Below are 22840 nucleotides of genomic sequence, written 5' to 3' on the forward strand. Positions count from 1 at the left end.
GTGTTAGAATATACTGTCGGAAATGAGTTTTCACGAAGTGAAAACTTAGATCAGAAAAAGCTTTTATGCAGACGGATCTTCGGATCCGTCTGTATGAAAGCAACCTACGGCCACGGATCACGGACACGGATGCCAATCTTGTGTGCATCCGTGTTCTTTCACGGAGCCATTGACTTAAATGGGTCCGTGAACCGTTATCCGTCAAAAAAATAGGACAGGTCATATTTTTTTGACGGACAGGATACACGGATCACGGCCTCGGCTGCAAAACGGTGCATTTTCCGATTTTTCCACGGACCCATTGAAAGTCAATGGGTCCGCGAAAAAAAACGGAAAACGGCACAACGGCCACGGATGCACACAACGGTCGTGTGCATGAGGCCTAAGGGGAAGGGAAAAAACCAAATGCATACCACAACGAATGGAGAACATTCTAGGCCTCAAAAGCTAAAGAGGGATGGTGACCTCCTAGTAATCCCTAGGCCTTTCCCTAACTCCTGCCAGTATGAGCAGATCCTGATGGTGGAAATACTCATACACTGGATACCTAAAGCCCTGCTAAAACTGACGAGCCCTAGGATAGGTAGCAGGGGATGAGACAGCTGGTTCCTTCCAGAATGAAGGAACCTGCGTCTCCCTGAGGCCTAGAAACAACACACTTCAGATAATAAGAAACAGCAAAGGCAACAAGTACTTAACTTAGAGATGTATGGAGAAGCAGGAGATCCAAGACAAACTAGCACTAGCAACTCCAAGCAGAAACTATCAACCGCATGGTCAGCAGTGTGAGGCGGATCTAAATCGAGCCTCATCACTGATAGCGAGCGGCACCTGAGGAGAGGTGAGATCCTGCCCAACAACATACATAGAGGAAAACAGAGAGACCTGTCAGCCTCACGTGCAGCAAGTCTATCCGATCTTCTCACCTCTCACAGGAGGGACCGTGACAGCAATTAGGTGATATTAATCCATGGGGAAACACTGTCAATAAGGTAATGGTGTAATTGAAATTGAGTAATAAGTAGATACTCTTTAGTGTAAGGCACCTTTCACACAAGTGAGTTTTCCGCTCGGGTGCAATGCGTGATACGAACGCATTGTGCCAGCACTGAATCCGGACCCATACATTTCAATGGGTCTGTGTACATGAGCGTTGTTTTTAACGCAACACTTGTGCATTGCATGAAAATCGCAGCATGTTCTATATTCTGTGTTTTTGACGCAGCCCTGGCCCCATAGAAGTGAATCGGACTGCGTGAAAATCGCATCCGCAAGCAAGTGTGGATTAAATGTGTTTTTCACTGATGGTTGCTAAGAGATGTTGTTTGTAAACCTTAAGATTTTTATCACGCGCATGTAGAGAACGTTACAGCCAGGGAGAAGGGGAGTTTTTTTTTCTCCCTGGCTGTGACGCTCTCCGCTGCGATTAGACAGCGCTACAGCCAGGGAGAAGGAGACTCCCTTTGAGAAACCCTGGCGTCTCCTCCCTGTCCCGATGCTCAGTATTAGCATACTGAGCGGGAAGAATAAGAGGGGCGTACCAGCGGTATTTAAAAACATCAGGCAGGGTGACAGCATCAGCTGGGGGTGCCCTGCAAGTAAAGGTATTTATCTCAATTAAATAAAAACCATGAAAGGTCCTCTTTAAAATATGTATGTGCTTTTGTGAATTGCCTGTGTCTGCTAATAAGCCTGTCAAGGGATCACTCTTGGACCTAACCCCTTTTTCATATCGTACAGTTTTGCAAAAGGCTTCTTTGTTAAGATATAATATTATTTATATATATATATATAAAAAACGGACAGCACTCCAAGTAAAAGTAGTGGTGTTTTTTCACCTATGTGGATGGCAACGTTTCAGCTCATACAAGAGCCTTTTTCAAGCTTGAAAAAGGCTCTTGTATGAGCTGAAACGTTGCCATCCACATGGGTGAATAAACACCACTACTTTTACTTGGAGTGCTGTCCGTTTTTCATCTGTATTCTATGGGGTAAGCAGCTACATCCCTGGACATAGCACCCACATTGTTTCTTCCAGTGCCGCCATATATATATATAGCACTTTACAAATTCTTATAACTGCAGAATATATATCTATACAGTGGATATAAAAAGTCTACACACTCCTGTTAAAATGTCAGGTTTCTGTGATGTAAAAAAATGAGACAAAGATAAATAATTTCAGAACTTTTTCCACCTTTAATGTGACCTATAAACTGTACCACTCAATTGAAACACAAACTGAAATCTTTTGGGTGGAGGGAAGAAAACAAAAAAAACTAAAATAATGTGGTTGCATCTTTTAACTGGGGATGTAGCTGTGTTCAGAATTAAGCAATCACATTCAAAATCATGTTACATAGGAGTCAGCATACACCTGCCGTCATTTAAAGTGCCTCTGATTAACCCAAATAAAGTTCAGCTGCTCTAGTTGGTCTTTCCTGAAATTTTCTTAGTCGCATCCCACAGCAAAAGCCATGGTCCACAGAGAGCTTCCAAAGCATCAGAGGGATCTCATTGTTAAAAGGTATCAGTCAGGAGAAGGGTACAGAAGAATTTCCAAGGCATTAGATATACCATGGAACACAGTGAAGACAGTCATCATCAAGTGAAGAAAATATGGCACAACAGTTACATTAACAAGAACTGGACACTTAGTTAAGCTAGAGGGAATTATGAACAGTTCCAAATACCAGTCAATATTGGCACAAAACCTTCAGGTTTCTGCTAGAAAGCTGAACATGAAGAGGAACTTCATCTTTCAGCATGACAACACCCAAAGCATCCAATAAGTGATAACGGAGGCAGCATGAAAAAATCCCTTTATTGGGAACTGCTGAAATGCAAAACGTGTTTAAAAGATTGCTACGTTTCGGCTACTACATAGCCTTTGTCAAGCACCAAGTGATCCCTAAATGATCCTGTTTAAAAAGCTTAAGCCACACCTCCACATACGTGGCCAATTACATAATTGCACAATACAATGATTATCCACAGTGCATCCAAATGTGTACATATAAACCCGCTTACCATATATATCAGTGTTCTCCCATATGGAGAGTGAAGAGCAATGGAACACATAAATCCGTGATGCACGCTTCCAGCGCGTCTTTCAGCAACCAGTGCGCATGTCCGGGGAGGAGGGGCCATTCACTCACCTGTCCGTCACTGGTCACATGATGGCGCTGAGCCCACTCCTCACCCAGGCAGCACTCCATTGCTAGGGATGCACACAGAACCGCCCACCCCTCATTTGTAACACTGGCAAAAGCATCATATTCCTAAGAGCCAACAATCGTGTATTCACTCTTACTTAAGGAGGGGGGCAAGTTCCTCAATCAGGTGGATCATGAGGCAGTTTTCAATGTGTAAAACAAAGTGAGCATAAGTGGTTATAGCATTAGTGTAGAAAACAGATATCTATTAAAAAATCACTATACAGAGTACAAATTCGTCATAACGTCACATGGATCTCCTATATATTCCCCACATAAAACTCAATATTCATCCCAAAAGGTTGGAGTGCCTTGAATTCAAAATCCACTTCAGTTCCCAAAGCATACATCCAAATCAACAAAGGCATGGCTTCACCAGAAGAAGATTAAAGTTTTGGAATGGCCCAGCCAGAGCCCAGACCTGAATCCGATTGAAAATCTGTGGGGTGATCTGAAGAGGGCAGTGCACAGGAGATGCCCTCGCAATCTGACAGATTTGGAGTGTTTTTGCAAAGAGTGGGCTAATCTTGCCAAGTCAAAATGTGCCATGCTGATAGACTCGTACCCAAAAAGACTGAGTGCTGGAATAAAATCAAAAGGTGCTTCAACAAAGTATTAGTTTATGAAATGATTTCTCTTTGGTCTTTTTTTATTTATTTTTTTACATCACAGAAACCTGACATTTTAACAGGGGTGTGTAGACTTTTTATATCCACTGTATATACAGTGTGTGTGTGTGTGTGTGTATGTGTGATACATGCATAAATACATACCATACGTGAGTAAATAGATTTATACTGATTTGGAATTCGTCCTAAATTTTTCCAAGAAGTTTGGATTTTAACAAAGCCCAATTTTATGATTTGTTTAGAGAAAGTGATGGAGCATCTAGGATGTATGTGAAGTGGCCAGAGAGAGAGAGTACCTAGGATACTAATCTGGGTTTCCTGGCCATATATATGCATTGTCTGGGGTATACTCTCTCATTAAGGAGAGCGCCTAGTATGTGTAGTACTTGTGTGGAGTATTGTAGGCCAGGCAATGCCCTTCTGGGTTTCTAGGAAGCTATTCAAATAAGCTTTTCTAAGCCTGTCTAATGCTAGCAGATGTAAGATGTGCTAATTTTTATATATTTTTCCCCGAAACCTGGAGGAACGTTGACTGGCTTAGGCTACTTTCACACTGGCGTTTTGGTTTCCGTTTGTGAGATCCATTCAGGAATCTCACAAGTTTTGCCCTTAATGCATTCTGAATGGATAAGGATCCACTCAGAATGCATCAGTTTGACTCTGTTCCACCTCCATTCCGCTTTGGAGGCGGACACCAAAACGCGGCTTGCAGTGTTTTGGTGTCCATCTTAAAAAACTGAGCCAAACTGATCCGTCCTGGCACACAATGTAAGTCAATGGGGACTGATCCGTTTTCACTGACACAATATGGCACAATAGAAAACTGATCCGTCCACCATTGATTTTCAATAGTGTTCAAGACTGATCCGTCTTGGCTATGGTAAAGATGATACAATCTGATCCATTCTAAACGATGCATGCGGTTGTATAATCTGAACGGATGCGTTTGTGCAGATCCATGACGGAGCCACACCAAAAGCGAGTGTGAAAGTAGCCTAACAATACGCCTCGTGCATAACTTGCACCCTCAATTAGAAATAGTACCCCAACCAAGGCCTCTCAGGCAGCAAAACAAAGTGGCTTTGCCTAGCTCTGTTAAAGATATTTACCCAGAAAGAGCTGGAATCCTGGTATGAGACAGTTATCATTTGCTTTTGGAAAGGAAGCTAGCTTGCATGTCTCCTTGCACAGAAACATTATGTGGAAATGCAAGCACAGCAATAGATAAAGATCTGATTATCAAAAACCATTGATTAAACCGTTTGAGGCTACCACTGATTATTTTCAGGAGGGAAGCACTCTTTCCAAGCTATTGCCTGCACGATAGCGGAGGAGACTGCTGCTATTACATGCAGCAATCTCCCCCACGGTATAGGGAGGAGTGATTGCTTATGCCATTGCTTGTCCCTTTACTGACTAGTTGTTTACCAATAGCAGATTGTGATTAGACAACATGATCTGCTGGCGGCAGTATTACATTGCCAGATCATCGCTAAAGAGCGTTCCTGTGCTCGTTACCGCTTGTTAACTATGAACTGGCTTACAGTCTGCCAGTCTAATACAGGCTTTAGTGAAAAAAAAAAAAATACATATGTATAAATAAACCTACTAGAGATGAGCAAATCAATTCTATAAATTTGGAATTTATCCAAACTTCAAATTTGTTTGAGGTAAGATTTATTAAACTTCTTGAAAAAGTTTTAATTCAGACACGAATCAGTTCTGGGCTAATAAAATATGCTCCAGTTGGCCTAAAAATTGGTATACAACACCTACCATTCTCATATTATATAGGACTAATTTTTTCTAAAAATCCTCGCCAAATAAATAGTCTGAAGAGAGACCATACTCACCCAATATTTAACTGAAAGCGAGGTATGCAATGTAATTTTCCATCCAAAACAACTAGAATATCCTACCAAGGATTACACTTGTCTCAATAATACATGCAAGCTAGCTCTGCCTTCCAGAAAGCCCAAAGAACCAGAATGTCTTAAGAGAAGATTGCCTTGCTTAGCTTACTGGCCTTGAGGAGTACTCTTTGTTGTGCTCTTTATCATTAGGGAGACCAAAAACTATTCATGATTATTTTATACCAGACAACACAGTTTTTTTCAGAGAAGAATAGATGCAAATTCGCTTAACTTTAATTCTACTGGCATTAGGATATCCCCTATTTTTATTTTTTCAGGCAAGCTAATTGGCATACCTCTGGGTTTCTGGGAAAGATATTCATATTGGCCTTTATTGCATGTAAGCCGAATTAAGATATGTAAATTTGCATATTTTATTCCTAGAAGCCAAGATTAGTGTCACCTGGCATACAATACTCGCCATGCATATTGTTTGGTTTCCCTAATGCACCCTGAAGATTACCCCCTAAGGCCAGTGAACCAAGCAAAGCAAGGTTCTCTCAGGAAAGAGGGTTAGCTTGTATGTCTCATTGAGAGAAGTGTAATCCTGGTTGGGATGTTCTAGTTCTCTTATCTATCTTTTAGTTGAATATTACTTAAGGGGGTCTTTCTCTGGTTCATCTGAAATGAATCCCAAAATGGTAAAATGGATTTGCTCATTCTTAATTCTAACAAGCGTAAACATTTTGTAAATAATTTCAGACAAATAAAGAGACATCCTCATGTGAAAATACATAAAAACACATGTAATTCAGCTGAGTGTTTCACAATTACAGCATATCCTTCCAGTTATTGTCCAGCCTTTTTAAACATACTTGTGCTGTAAAAAAAACACCAAAATATCTATTTCAGCACAGAAGCCCTTTGTTGGAGCAAAGCTGATGGAATCAGCTTTTCTAGTTGAGAGGCCTTGGGTGGGTACTATTTCTATTATGGAGACCAGTTAATATATGTGATGACTATTGTAGGCTAGGGAATGCTCTTCTTGATTTCCTTGAAAAATATATGCAAATTAGCATGTCTGCCATCAGCTGGAATCAGAAATAATTGCCATTCTTATCTTTTTTTTTTTTTGTCTGAAAAGCTAAATTAATTTTTTTTTTTCCCCAAAAACACATAGCTATGCAAATTGTCTTTCTTTTTTAGAATACAATTTTTATTTTTTCAGGATGGATTCCAATTGATTTGCTTATCCCTAGCATCTACAGCTTTTGGTTGTAGCCTCAAACTGTTCAATCAATGCTTTTTCATAATAATTTATATTTTTTATTGCTGTGCTCGTATCCCCCTAAAATGCTTCTCTGGAAAAGACATGCAATCTACTATCTTTTCCAAAAGAAAAGTGTCTTGTACCAGGAACTCGGCTCTTTCTTTGCTTTGCTGTCTGAGAGGCATTGGTTGGGATATTATTTCTTCTTATGGAAAGTGCATGAGGCGTATAGTAAGCCAGTCAACGTTCCTCCGGGTTTCTAAGAAAAATATATGAAAACTGGAACATCTTACATCTGCTGGCATCAGATAGGTTTAGGAAAGCTTATTTTTAAAATATTTGTAGTTTGTGTCAACCTGTGAATTATATGTGGTTAGCGTATATTTTCTGTTTCTTCCACTTTGTGGCCATTGCCTGTGTTATAATGGCATGTATTTATTTATTTTTCTCCAGTTTTGCTGCAGAGGAAGCGGAAACTGACAAATGTTGCAATAGGATTAATCTTTCTGCTGAGTGGCATTGAATATGGTTTGTATTCTATTTCTGTTTGTTAACTGCACTCTATAATTATCACCAAAAAGTCATGAATTGGTGATATCCCATAGAACAACTCCTGGGCCACTGATAATGCTGGATATCACCTTTTTAAAAGGGTTGTTTCACTTCAGCTAAAGGCATTTATCATGTAGAGGAAGTTAATACAAGGCACTTACTAATGTATTGTGATTGTCCATATTGCCTCCTTTACTGGCTTCATTCATTTTTCCATCATATTATAGACAGCTTGTTTCCATGGTTACGACCACCCTGCAGATGTCATTTACTGAAGTGAGACAACCACTTTAATTATATTAAAGCGGGTTTTACATCAAATGTAAGATATGCTAGATATCTTTAAAAAACTGGATGAATTGGGAAAGGGGTATAACCGCTGGAACTCCCAGTGACACGATGAGTAATGGTAATCTGCTTGTTGGGTGATCGGTAGCATATTTAGGCTACTTTCACACTTGCGTTCAGAGCGGATCCGTCTGAGACGGATCCGCTCATATAATGCAGACGGTGGCTCCGTTCAGAACAAATCCGTCTGCATTATATTGTTAAAAAATTTCGAAGTGTGAAAGTAGCCTGAACGGATCCGTCCAGACTTTACATTGAAAGTCAATGGGGGACGGATCCGTTTGAAGATTGAGCCATATTGTGTCATCTTCAAACGGATCCGTCCCCATTGACTTACATTGTAAGTCTGGACGGATCCGCTTTCCTCCGCACGGCCAGGTGGACACCCGAACGCTGCAAGCAGCGTTCAGGTGTCCGCCTGCTGAGCGGAGCGGAGGCTGAACGCTGCCAGACTGATGCATTCTGAGCGGATCCGCGTCCACTCAGAATGCATTAGGGCTGGACGGATGCGTTCGGGGCCGCTTGTGAGCCCCTTCAAACGGAGCTCACAAGCGGACACCCGAACGCTAGTGTGAAAGTAGCCTTACACGGGTGAATTATCAGTCAACAAGATTGTTCCCAATCATCTAGACCGACACCAGATTTATCATGGAGGCTCGGGCTGGATGATAGATGTGGTGCTGGTATAGACACTGTTCTCTGATTCTATACCAACTATTAGTTGGTTTACTTTGAGACAAATATTTAGGCCAGACTTGGGGTGCAAAATGGTGCAACTTAGTCCCTTCCTACTGTTTTCTGCTGAACCACACCCCTTGTCAAGCAGGTCAGAAAAAGAGATCAAACCCTAGATGTGCCAAGTCACACCAATTTGCGACACTTTTTGGACAGATTTTTGGCACAGACACACCTGTGGGTGTACCAATATTTAAAAATAAATTTTTGGCATTGCAAATAATTGCTATCATGGGTATAGGAGTGCATATGCACTGCTTTACATGTTTCTTTTCTTAGAATATTGTAAATGGATTGTAAACCCGCGCAGGCAGGGGCCCCTTCTCTATACCAGTCTGCTAATAAGTTCATGCTTATTGTGCTTCTTTTATATTATGTGTTGTGATTTCATGAGTTATGTCTTATATCCCATATTGCACTGAGTCTTATGTGTATGGTAAGGGAGCACCTTCAGCTCATTTGTGACCCAATTAGCATATGCCTATGAAATGCCAACACCATTTGAACTATTTTATTGGGTGTGCACAGGTTCTCACACCTGCAAATCGCTCAATCCCATTGGAGTTCATGAAGGGCCCAGACATTGAGGCTCTTGTCACAGCAGTGGGCCTAGAGACAGCATGGCTCTACAGAGCAATGAGTGAATATATCATAGGTTGTACATCATTCTGTTGAGACATATTTGTTAATAAATTTTATCGCGTTTGGTGCATCACAGGTTTCGCATGAAGCCCAAACACCCCATACCTTTTTGCATGCTTCCCCACCTCCTGTAGAACTTACATTTAATATTTAGAGGGTCATTTATTAAGACCAGCGTTTTATACACTGGTCTTAATAATCTCCTGCGTTGGCGGTGGATCTGCCGAAGTTATGAAGAGGTACCGACCTCTCCATAACTTTGGCATATCCAGCGCGTGTAAATGTAAGGCAGCTTCCAAGCTCTCTTACGTTTTAGACCATTTTATACACCTAAAACAGCTGTAGAAAATTATAAATGAGACGGGCCTGCCTGTCCACCCCCCACCCACGCCATGCCCACTTTTTTTAGACCTGCGGCATTAGTCTAAAGAAGGCCGGTAAGCCGAAAACGTCACACTATTATATACAGCCGCACCGGAATAAAAAAAAATCACTACTTTGCAACAAAACTTCTAAGTTGTTAGAATAAATGAAATATGGGGTGAGAACCCCACTTCCAGCACCCTAATCTACACTTTTTTTTAGACCTGGCGTGAGCAGGTAAAAGTCGCAGAGAGTCAGAGATTTTTATTCTGATGACCTATCCTCTGGATCAGTTGGGGTCTGACATCCAGAACCCCTACCGTTCTGCTAAAAAGGCAGCAGCACTCACAGTAGAATGTGGCTGAGCGCAATACAGTACAGTACAATTGGGGATGAGCGAATCGACTTCGGATGAAACATCCAAAGTCGATTCGCAAAATTCGCGTAAAACTTTGTTCTAATACTGTACGGAGCAGGAGCTCCGTACAGTATTAGAATGTATTGGCTCCGATGAGCCGAAGTTATTGCTTTGCGAAGTCTCGTGAGACTCAATCTGATTGGATCTGTGCATCTTCTTCCCTGTCTCGAGGATAGCAAAGGACTTTTACCACGCAACCTGTTAAGTATTAGACTTTGATATAATTCTTTTTATATCATAAATGTCTTTGCACATGTCCATATGTCTTTTTTATTTCTTTATTTTTCTAAATAGTGGAAGGTGAATGCAAGATTGTGTGAGTGCAGTAAATTAGTCCCTCGCAGTCATAACCGTGTCACCTGCTACAGTGGTACGCACGTGTCGTGTATATATACCACGTTTCTAGATGTACAGGGCCCTGGAGATAATGGTGCTTTCAAATAAATAATAATGACACTATAACTTTTCCACTTGCATCACGTCACGTTTTGGTCCACTTTTGGCATACATTTTGGGTAAGGCTCCTGACACATACACTAAACTTATCTACAGGGTGGGCCATTTATATGGATACACCTTAATAAAATGGGAATGGTTGGTATATTAACTTCCTGTTTGTGGCACATTAGTATATGTGAGATGGGTGGTGACCATGGTGGCCATTTTGAAGTCGGCCATTTTGAATCCAACTTTAGTTTTTTTCAAATAGGAAGAGGGTCATGTGACACATCGAACTTATTGGGAATTTCACAAGAAAAACAATGGTGTGCTTGGTTTTAACATAACGTTATTCTTTCATGAGTTATTTACAAGTTTCTGACCACTTATAAAATGTGTTCAATGTGCTGCCCATTGTGTTGGATTGTCAATGCAACCCTCTTCTCCCACTCTTCACACACTGATGATGTGTTTCTCTCTTTATGCACTGAAGCTGGCATGTTCCCTGAGTTTTTCCAGCAAGATGATGCACCACCACATTATGGGTGTCAGGTCCGAGCATTCCTAGATGAACAGTTTCCTGGAAAGTGGATTGGTCGTCGCGGGCCAGTTGAATGGCCCCCAAGGTCTCCCGATCTGACCCCCTTAGACTTTTATCTTTGGGGTCATCTGAAGGCAATTGTCTATGCTGTGAAGATATGATATGTGCAGCACCTGAAACTACGGATACTGGAAGCCTGTGCGAGATATTCTCCTGCGGTGTTGCTATCAGAGTGTGAAGAGTGGGAGAAGAGGGTCGCATTGACAATCCAACACAATGGGCAGCACATTGAACACATTTTATAAGTGGTCAGAAACTTGTAAATAACTCATGAAAGAATAAATTTACGTTAAAACCAATTTTGTGAAATTCCCAATAAGCTTGATGTGTCACATGACCCTCTTCCTATTGAAAAAACAAAAGTTGGATTCAAAATGGCCGACTTCAAAATGCCTGCCATGGTCACCACCCATCTTGAAAAGTTTCCCCCCTCACATATACTAATGTGCCACAAACAGGAAGTTAATATCACCAACCATTCCCATTTTATTAAGGTGTATCCATATAAATGGCCCACCCTGTATACTGCTTTATTCACCCAATGGAACCCAAAAATGTTCTTGAAGCTTCTGTCAGGTTGGTATACTTTGTATACTTTTCTTTAGCAATGTGGAATAGCTATGCATCCTGTAGGAGACTTAGGATGCATCGCAGTCACCTGTTAGAGGTATACAGTGTATTTAGAAAGTCTTCAGATGCTTTAACTTTTTCACATTTTGTTATTTTCTGGTCTTGTGTTGAAATAAAAAAAATTCTCATTATTCTGCACTCAACACCCCAATGGCAAGGTGAGAACAGAATGTTCAAAATCTTTGCTAATTTATTGAAAAGGAAAATCTAAAATCTTGCATTGACAGAAGTATTCTGACCCTTTACTCAGTACTTATTTGATGCACCTTTGGCAGCCTCCAGTCTTCTTGGGTATGATGACACAAGGTTTGCACACCTGGATTTGGGGATTTTCTGCCATTCTTCTCTGCAGATCCTCTTAAGCTCTGTCAGGTTGGATGGGGATCGTTGGTAGACAGACATTTCTAGGTCTCTCCAGAAATATAAAATTGAAGTCAGGGCTCTGACTGAGCCACTCAAGGACATTCACAGAGTTGTCCCTAAGCCACTTCTGCGTTGTCTTGACTGTGTGCTTAGGGTTATTGTCTTGTCTTGTTGGATGGTGAACCTTCAGCCCAGTCTAAGGTCCAGAGCACTCTGGAACGGGTTTTCATTAAACATATATCAACGCTAACCAGTCTTCCTGCCCCATCCGCTCAAAAGCACCCCACAGCATGATGCTCCACCACCATCCTTCACTGTAGTAGGGTGATTTGAACAGGGCTTAATATAAATATGATGGTCTTGGTATTTCAATAGAATAGGCAGAGTCTTATAAGCATCAGCTTGTCAGTGAATGGTATACAGGTTTCCAGTTACTTTGTGATGCAACCTTATGAACACAGCCAGTAATACAGTGGGATGCGAAAGTTTGGGCAACCTTGTTAATCGTCATGATTTTCCTGTATAAATTGTTTGTTGTTACGATAAAAAATGTCAGTTAAATATATCATATAGGAGACGCACACAGTGATATTTGAGAAGTGAAATGAAGTTGATTGGATTTACAGAAAGTGTGCTATAATTGTTTAAACATAATTAGGCAGGTGCATAAATTTGGGCATCACAAAAAAGAAAGGAAATCGATATTTAATAGATCCTCCTTTTGCAGAAATTACAGCCTCTAAACGCTTCCTGTAGGTTCCAATGAGAGTCTGGATTCTGGTTGAAGGTATTTTGGACCATTCCTCTTTACAAAACATCTTTAGTTCATTCAGGTTTGATGGCTTCCGAGCATGGACAGCTCTCTTTAAGTCACACCACAGATTTTCAATTATATTCAGGTCTGGAGACTGAGATGGCCATTCCAGAACGTTGTACTTGTTCCTCTGCATAAATGCCTTAGTGGATTTTGAGCAGTTTAGGGTCGTTGTCTTGTTGAAAGATCCAGCCCCGGCGCAGCTTCAGCTTTGTCACTGATTCCTGGACATTGGTCTCCAGAATCTGCTGATACTGAGTGGAATCCATGCGTCCCTCAACTTTGACAAGATTCCCAGTCCCTGCACTGGCCACACAGCCCCACAGCATGATGGAACCACCACCATATTTTACTGTAGGTAGCAGGTGATTTTCTTGGAATGCTTTGTTATTTTTCCTCCATGCATAACGCCCCTTGTTATGGCCAAATAACTCAATTTTAGTTTCATCAGTCCACAGCACCTTATTCCAAAATGAAGCTGGCTTGTCCAAATGTGCTTTAGCCCACCTCAAGCGGCACTTTTTGTGCTGTGGGCGGAGAAAAGGCTTCCTCTGCATCACTCTCGCATACAGCATCCCCTTGTGTAAAGTGCGCCGAATGGTTGAACGATGCACAGTGACTCCATCTGCAGCAAGATGATGTTGTAGGTCTTTGGTGCTGGTCTGTGGGTTGACTCTGACTGTTCTCACCATTCGTCGCTTCTGTCTATCCGAGATTTTTCTTGGTCTGCCACTTCGAGCCTTAACTTGAACTGAGCCTGTGGTCTTCCATTTCCTCAATATGTTCCTAACTGTGGAAACAGACAGCTGAAATCTCTGAGACAGCCTTCTGTATCCTTCCCCTAAACCATGATGGTGATCAATCTTTGTCTTCAGGTCATTTGAGAGTTGTTTTGAGACCCCCCATGTGGCTACTCTTGAGAGAAAATTAAGAGGAGGGAAACTTACAATTGACCCCCTTAAACACTCTTTCTCATAATTGGATTCACCGGTGTATGTAGGTCAGGGGTCACTGAGCTTACCAAGCCAATTTGAGTTCCAATAATTAGTTCTAAAGGTTTTGGAATCAATAAAATGACAACAGTGCCCAAATGTATGCACCTGCCTAATTTTGTTTAAACAATTATAGCACACTTTCTGTAAATCCAATAAACTTCATTTCACTTCTCAAATATCACTGTGTGTGTCTCCTATATGATACATTTAACTGACATTTTTTATCGTAACAACCAGTGATTTATACAGGAAAATCATGACGATTAACAAGGTTGCCCAAACTTTCGCATCCCACTGTACATAATCAATTTTGTCTTGTATGTAGAGTTAGTATGCTTTGTACAGTTCATGTGTATTTTGTCTTTTTATCCTTCTAGCTGTGATCCTACCCACTGTCTGGATGTTCCTGCAGTCACTCGATGCTCAGCCATTCTTTCTAGGTCTTGTTCTATCTGCATTCAGCCTTACAGAACTATTGTCTGGCCCCATGTTTGGTTATTGGTCAGACAGTACAGGAAAAACTAAGAACGTCATCCTATTGAGCAACTGCTTTGAGATTGCAGGTAAATGATCACAGCATTTATTTTTACTGCTTTACAGAAAGATAAAACTGTACAGCTTTTAGATGTCTCTACTTTTTGGGTATGCCTGCACATGACTAAAATGCGTTTGGAGAAATCGAATATTAAACTAGCAGAACAATTATGCTGTTATGTTATTAAAGAGCATCTGTCACCAGGATCAACCCTAATAAACTAGGTATATAGCCTGGTAGGGTTGATCTAGCTGAGTAAAACGATACCTGTATTATCTTTCTAGGTCCCGGCATTGTGGAGAAATTTAAACTTTTATTATGCAAATTAGCCCTTGGAGCACCAAGCAGGCTTATGCGATGCCCCTGGTGCTCCAAACATGCCCCCTCCCCTTAGATTGACAGCACTAGACTTCACTTATAGCATTGAGTTCTTGCGCCTCTGCATTAGTTCGTAAACGTAGAGCGTGCGCACTCCATATTCTGCTGCTTGCTGAGCAGCGAAGATTAGTAGTGCACACACACTGTTGACATCTTTACGCCCGGAAGTGGTGGTGCCATTGGCTTCATCTGCAGTCACCTCCACTTTTGGGTGCAATGGCGCGTGCACGTGCCGTGTTTGTGAATGAATAAACAGGCGCAAGAATTCAACGTTGGATTAGAGGACTCATACTGCATAAGCCTGCCTCTTGGTGCTCCAATGGCTCATTTGCATAATAATAAAGGTCTACATTTCTCCACAACGCCAGGACCTACAATGACGATACAGGTATTGTTATATTCAGCTAGATCAACCCTACCAAGCCATATATATGCCTGCTTGATCCTGGTGACAGGGCCTCTTTAATGTTATACTATTAACACTGAGGTCTCTGATGCTAAATGTGTTGATACAGTAGAACCCAAAAAACCTAGACATAGACAGCTAATTCATGACAAAGAGAAAACATTCTTCTTGGAAAAGGCAATAATTAGTTCTGGAACCCTGGATAAAGGTACTAATTAGTTGCTAATTATATAGTACAGTCCTGATCAAAAGTTTAAGGGCTGTTTCACACAAGCGGATGCCGTGGGTGACATCCGCTCCGTGAATGACAGCCAAGACCCGATGCGGACTGCAGAAGCACGGAGCATTAACATGATTGATAATGCTCCGTGCCTCTCTGTGACCTCTTTACTATGAAATCACAGTGAGATAAAGTTGTCACTGTGATTTCATAGTAAAGAGATCACAGAGAGGCACAGGAACATTATCAATCATGTTAATGCTCCGTGCTTCTGCTGTCCGCATCGGGTCTTGGCTGTCATTCACGGCATCCGCTCGTGTGAAACAGCCCTAAGACCACTTGAAAAATGGCAGAAAATCATATTTAGCATGGCTGGATCTTAAAGGGCTTCTGTCACCCCACTAAACAGTTTTTTTTTTTTTTGTTGTGTACTTATAATCCCTATACTGCGATTTATCCATACATAATGTAATTAATCATTTTGGTTCAGTAGATTCTTCTAAAAACGTACTTTTATAATGTGCTAATTACCTGTCTACCAGCAAGTAGGGCGGCTACTTGCTGGTAGCAGCCGCATCCTCCTATCCTAAAGACGCACCCTCCGCATGTTGATTGACAGGGCCAGCGAACGCGATTGTCCTCTGGCTGGCCCTGCCTGCTATCAAGATCTCGCGCCTGCGCCATAACGGTATTCAGTCGGCGCAGGCGCACACTGAGAGGCGGACGCTCGATCAGCCGCCCGCTCCATCCTCAATGCGCCTGCGCCGATGACGTCATCAAGTACACCTGGAAGAGAAGACGCCGGCATCGCTGGTCACAGATCTTGATAGCAGACAGGGCCAGCCAGAGAACAATCGTGTTCGCTGGCCCTGTCAATCAACATGCGGAGGGGGCGTCTTTAGGATAGGAGGATGCGGCTGCTACCAGCATCGCTGGCGTCTTCTCTTCCGGGTGTACTTGGAGCGAGATGGAGCGGGTGACCGAGCGAGCGTCCGCCTCTCAGTGCGCCTGCGCCGACTGAATAACAGGGCCAGCTGTTGATGGCAGACAGGGCCAGCCAGAGGACAATCGCGTTCGCTGGCCCTGTCAATCAACATGCGGAGGGGGCGTCTTTAAGATAGGAGGATGCGGCTGCTACCAGCAAGTAGCCGCCCTACTTGCTGGTAGACAGGTAATTAGCACATTATAAAAGTACGTTTTTAGAAGAATCTACTGAACCAAAATGATTAATTACATTATGTATGGATAAATCGCAGTATAGGGATTATAAGTACACAAAAAAACAAAACAAAAACTGTTTAGTGGGGTGACAGAAGCCCTTTAACCGCCTCCGGACCGCCTAACGCAGATGTGCGGTCCGGAGGCGGCAGCGCTGCGCACAGTCACGCATATACGCGAGATGACGCGAATATGCGCGCGCGCATGCGCAGTTCGCGCCGGCATTTCGTAGAGGGGGGTCGGGTCACCAGCCTGTCAGCCAATGATCGCGGCTGGCAGGCTGGCGATTTTTAAAAAAACCAATCAATAATACCCTACAAAGTGCTTTTCGTAAATTCATATGGGCCGGAAAAAGATCAAGGATAGCACTGAAAACTCTCATGCTTACTAGGGAAGAGGGGGGAATAGGCTTTCCTGATATAAGACATTATAACGTGGCTAGCTTGTTGAGGTATGGAATAGACTGGATTAGACAATCCTCATATTTCTCTAACTTCTCTCTGGAATCACAATTGGCAAAGCCATGGAGTCTTAATGCTTTATTGCATACTAGATATTCGGCATTCCCGTCGCTGATTAAGCATAGTGTACTAATTAAGGACACTGTAGCGGCTTGGAAGGTAGCCAGGAAACTGCATAGACTCCCTTTCCTGATGTCAAAATACTTGTCTCCCTGGCGGCATCCAGAATTCCAATCAGGGTCACTGAACAAGCAATTTATAGAGTGGGAAAGTAAAGGGATAAATAAGGTTTCGGATTTATGGGATAAACAGAAAGCGCAGTACTATTCATTCATTGACTTACAAACAATATATGGTGTACCCTCGAGGCACTTTCTAGCATATCATCAGATCATGAGATTCTTGAAAGAGAGACTCAAAAATACTGTGTCTGAGTTTTCACTAAATGAATTTGATGGTATAATATCTCCTAGCTATGGCAAGCCTTCAATAGCCTCCCTATATCAGAGGGTGAGGAAGACACTCTCCTCAGGCATTGTGGATACTCTCTTTAAGAAGTGGACGGGAGAACTGAGCATTAAAGTAGAAGCCGAAGATGTATTGAGGGGATGGGAAAATGTTCGTACAGCAGTATCTAGTGAAATATGGAGGGAGACCCATTTTAAATTGATACATCGAGCGATATATGGCTTCGATATCAAAGGAAACAGTACTGTTGCCGCTAGGGAAAGGCTAAACGCCTGCCCTAAATGCTCGTTACCAGATGCAAACATGTATCATTGCATGTGGGAATGCAGGGACATTGGGGAGTTGTGGCAAAGGATAACCAAAGAACTAAATAATAAGTTAAAAACAAAACTCTCTATGGATCCGAAAGAGCTGTTGTTACAAGCTACAGGCCCACGGGTTCCCTTGGCAGTGCAGGTAGTTCTGTTAGCCACCAAAAGATGTATACTAACGCATTGGCTTCAGTCAACGGTCCCGTCAATTGAAGAAATAATAAAACATACAAAGAAATGCATACTGGCAGATAAATGGGCGGCGGACAGGGAAGGTCAGAAAGCCACAAAAAAATACCAGGCAAAATGGCTTACGTTCATACTTACATTCTTCTCGGGAGATGACACTAGGGATTTGATATAAAGAAGGCATAGGGGCTAGGGTCACACAACGGTTATATTCACAAAATAATTTAACTGAAAAGATTGTAACTGCATGAAACATGAGTATAGGTTTGAAGGATTACATTCTATTAACCCAATTGGGTTACTAATATATACTGTAGGCTTAAGTACTTAGGGAGGGGGGAGGGGGGAAGAGAGGGATTGATGTTTGTTATTCCTAAATGATCTGTATTACACGATTGTCTTGACCACATGTGGATATGTAAACTTATGCAAGTTATGTATCACAGATAATTTTGTGGAAATTAATAAAAATATGTTACAAAAAAAAAACCAATCAAAGGCCAGATATCAGATCATATTAGTAAATATGATCTGATATATGGCTGCCTGCTCCTCTGCTGGTTCTTTTCGTCGGTTGGATCCAGCAGAGGAGCAGGCTTCACAGTGAGTACACCAAACAGCACACTTTAGCCCCAGATCACCCCCCTGAACCCCAATTAACCCTTTGATCACCCCTTTGTCAATCACTAGTGAAAGAAAAAAAAGTGATCAGTGTAAACTGTCACTTTTTTTTTCACTGGTATTGACCGTTAGGTTTTAGGTATAGTTTAGGCCCCTTGGTTAGGTAGTTAGCGATCAGTTAGCGCCCAGCCCACCGCACCGCAGTCCGTTATTCGCTGATTAGCGTATCGCTAATCAGCATTTGTACTTTTATAGTATCTGGAAGTGATCAAAACTGATCACGGTCAGATCTATAATAGTATTAGTGTCACCTTAGTTCGCCCTCCACCCAAAACGCAGTGTTTGCCCGATCAGGCATGATCGGTCGCCCACACGTGCGTTCGCCCACACCCGCCCCACCGCAGTGACAAAAAAAAATTTTTTTTTGGTTCACTGCACAATCACTTTACACGCACTGCGGCGATAAAAAAAATCAGTTTTGATATTTTTTATCAACCGCAGCGGCCTCCGGTACTTCGCTAGCCTCCCCTTTGTAAGACAGGCTTGCTTTTTTTTTCTTGGGTAGTCTCAGGGAATACCCCTAAATTTAGTTGCCCACATGTCTAACAGGGGGTATTCTTCTGAAGAGGCCTACAGGCTTCTGACCCAGTCGGATGAGGAGTGGGAACCCTCATCTGATGAATCCAGCGGGTCAGAATACGAACCTGTAGAAAGCAGTGGCTCTCTGACCCAAAGTTCGGACGAGGAGGCTGAGGTCCCTGATACCACCAGGCGTTCCCGGCCCCGTGTCGCTAGACCACAGGTTGCGCAGGATCCGCTTCAAGAGCAGCAGAGTGGGGCTGGTGCTGTCGGATTACGTGGTGAGGCATACACCAGCAGCCCAGCCCTCCCTGGACCTAGTACCAGCACTGCCGTACAACCTGGTGAAGTAGCGAGCACCAGAAGGGCAGTTGAAGCTGGTACGGTGGCACGTGCAGTAGTGACCCCGTTGCAGCCACCGCAAAGACGTGCCCGTAGAGCCCCTAGAATCCCAGAGGTGCTGGCAAACCCTGATTGGCAGTCCCCAACTTCAGCCGCACCCGTAGTTTTCCCTTTCACTGCCCAGTCTGGAGTTCGGGTTGAGACAGCTCAGATCGGTTCGGCCCTGGGATTTTTTGAGCTGTTCTTGACTGCGGAGCTTTTAGACATAGTTGTGGCCGAAACAAACAGATATGCCACACAATTTATCACCGCTAACCCGGGAAGCTTTTATGCCCAGCCTTTCCGGTGGAAACCAGTCCAAGTTTCCGAACTTGAAACTTTTCTGGGCCTCCTCCTCAACATGGGCCTGACAAAAAAGCATGAATTGCGGTCATATTGGTCCACGAACCCGATTCATCACATGCCCATGTTCTCTGCTGCTATGTCCAGGGCACGTTTTGAGGCCATCCTGCGTTTCCTGCACTTTAGTGACAACACCGCCTCCCGTCCCAGGGGCCACCCTGCTTTTGACCGGCTCCACAAAATTCGGCCCCTCATAGACCATTTCAACCAGAAATTTGCAGATATTTATACCCCAGAGCAAAACATCTGCGTAGACGAGTCCCTGATACATTTTACCGGGCGCCTTGGCTTCAAACAATACATCCCAAGCAAGCGCGCCCGGTATGGGGTCAAATTGTATAAGCTCTGTGAAAGGGCCACAGGCTATACCCACAAACTTCGGATCTATGAGGGAAAAGATCAGACCCTGGAGCCGGTCGGTTGCCCTGACTACCTGGGGAGCAGTGGGAAGACAGTTTGGGACTTGGTGTCACCCTTATTCGGCAAGGGGTACCATCTTTATGTGGACAATTTTTACACAAGTGTGGCCCTCTTTAGGCATTTGTTTCTAGAACGGATTGGCGCCTGTGGTACCGCGCGAACTAGTCGCGCGGGCTTCCCCCAACGGCTCGTTACCACCCGTCTTGCAAGGGGGCAGAGGGCCGCACTGTGTAACGAAGAACTGCTCGCGGTGAAATGGAGAGACAAGCGTGACGTTTACATGCTCTCCTCCATTCACGCAGACACGACAATACAAATTGAGCGAGCAACCCGTGTCATTGAAAAGCCCCTCTCAGTCCACGACTATAACCTCCACATGGGAGGGGTGGACTTCAATGACCAGATGTTGTCTCCGTATTTAGTTTCCCGCAGAACCAGACGCTGGTATAAGAAGGTGTCTGTATATTTAATTCAATTGGCTCTGTATAATAGTTTTGTTCTCTACAGTAAGGCTGGGAGAACTGGATCCTTCCTCAAATTTCAGGAAGAGATCATCGAGAACCTCCTGTACCCAGGAGGTTCCGTGGCCCCATCCACCAGTGTAGTTAGCCGTCTACACGAGCGACATTTCCCCAATGTCATTCCTGGTACCTCAACCCAACAGTCACCCCGAAAAAGATGTCGTGTCTGTAGCAGGAGTGGAATAAGGCGTGACACCCGCTATTTCTGTCCTGACTGTCCTGACCACCCTGCCCTATGCTTTGGAGAGTGTTTCCGGAAGTACCACTCACAGGTACACTATTAGCATAGGGATCATCTCACCAGGATAGGCACACAGGGCTATTAGGGCCCATTAACTCACTGCTGCTGCAAACGTCTCCTTTCACATGGGACAAAGTGCATAACGCACTTCGCCACATCTTTGGGCGATTTGCGCTTTGCACATTGACCCATGGGGAAGGAGAGGTTTGTTCTATAAAGGTAAAAAAACAAAAAAAACAAAAAAAAAACACCAGTAAGCAAAAAGGTTAATGTTCAGTTAAAAAGTTAAAGTTACATGTTCTGTTGCAAAGTTAATAAAATTATTGCGTTGCGGCCTGGTTTTTTCTTATTTTTTTTTTTTTTGTCTTTTTACCTTCCAGGTGGACCAACCGATCGACCAGCTGCAGCACCGATGTGCATTCTGACAGAAGCATTGCGCTGCTGTCAGATTACACGCAAGTCGGTGTATGCGGCGCTGCAAGACGGGATTTTCTCCTCTGCAGTAACAGATATGTTTGCCGAGGCATACGAGCTGAGGAGGAGGCGGCGTTCCTATGCTTTGGCAAACACTTTGTATGTATATAAATATATATAAAAATAAATCCCGGCAATGATTTATTCATCCACATCGATTGATGTGAATGGAGAAATCTGGTTTGCCAGGGCATACGAGCTAAGTGGGTATGGATGTAGGGCGACGCCTTTCCCCTCCATCTTTTTTTTTTGGCAGAGATTTTTTCATCCACATTGATCGATGCGAATGAAGAAATCTGTGCCGTTCATTTTTTTCTTTCAGCCCAGAGGCTGAACGGAAAAAAAAATCTCATTACCTGTATGCTCAATATAAGGAGAATAGCAGAAACTCCTAATGCTGGCCATACATGTAATGATTGCGGAGACCCTCAAATGCCAGGGCAGTACAAACACCCCACAACTGACCCCATTTTGGAAAGAAGACACCCCAAGGTATTTGCTGAGGGGCATATTGAGTCCATGAAAGATTTAAATTTTTGTCCTAAGTTAGCGGAAAGTGAGACTTTGTGAGAAAAAACAAAAAAAAATCAATTTCCGCTAACTTATGCGAAAAAAAAATTTTTCTATGAACTTGCCAGGCCCCTCATTGGATACCTTGGGGTGTCTTCTTTCCAAAGTGGGGTCACATGTGGGGTATTTATACTGCCCTGGCTTTTTAGGGGCCCTAAAGCGTGAGAAGAAGTCTGGGATCCAAATGTCTAAAAATGCCCTCCTAAAAGGAATTTGGGCACCTTTGCGCATCTAGGCTGCAAAAAAGTGTGACACATCTGGTATCGCCGTACTCAGGAGAAGTTGGGGAATGTGTTTTGGGGTGTCATTTTACATATACCCGTGCTGGGTGAGAAAAATATCTTGGTCAAATGCCAACTTTGTATAAAAAAATGGGAAAAGTTGTCTTTTGCCAAGATATTTCTCTCACCCAGCATGGGTATATGTAAAATGACACCCCAAAACACATTCCCCAACTTCTCCTGAGTACGGCGATACCAGATGTGTCACACTTTTTTGCTGCCAAGGTGGGCAAAGGGGTACATATTCCAAAGTTCACCTTTCAGATTTTGCAGGCCATTTTTTACACATTTTGATTGCAAGGTACTTCTCACACATTTGGGCCCCTAAATTGCCAGG

The 22840-nt window shown here is 43.0% G+C and overlaps 1 protein-coding gene across 2 annotated transcripts in view; it reads left to right on the top strand.

Annotated features, from left to right (window-relative positions):
- LOC122936202 (major facilitator superfamily domain-containing protein 8-like) overlaps nucleotides 1-22840 on the top strand; it is a 111534-nt gene that overhangs the window by 34185 nt on the left and 54509 nt on the right. For both annotated transcript variants that reach the window (XM_044292294.1, XM_044292293.1), the window contains exons 2-3: nucleotides 7421-7495; nucleotides 14244-14429. In XM_044292294.1, coding sequence (XP_044148229.1) covers nucleotides 14267-14429 — 163 coding nt within the window. In that variant the 5' untranslated portion in view covers nucleotides 7421-7495; nucleotides 14244-14266. The remainder of the gene's footprint in view (nucleotides 1-7420; nucleotides 7496-14243; nucleotides 14430-22840) is intronic.

This window comes from Bufo gargarizans, chromosome 4, assembly GCF_014858855.1.
Source record: "Bufo gargarizans isolate SCDJY-AF-19 chromosome 4, ASM1485885v1, whole genome shotgun sequence".
Lineage (NCBI taxonomy): Eukaryota > Metazoa > Chordata > Amphibia > Anura > Bufonidae > Bufo > Bufo gargarizans.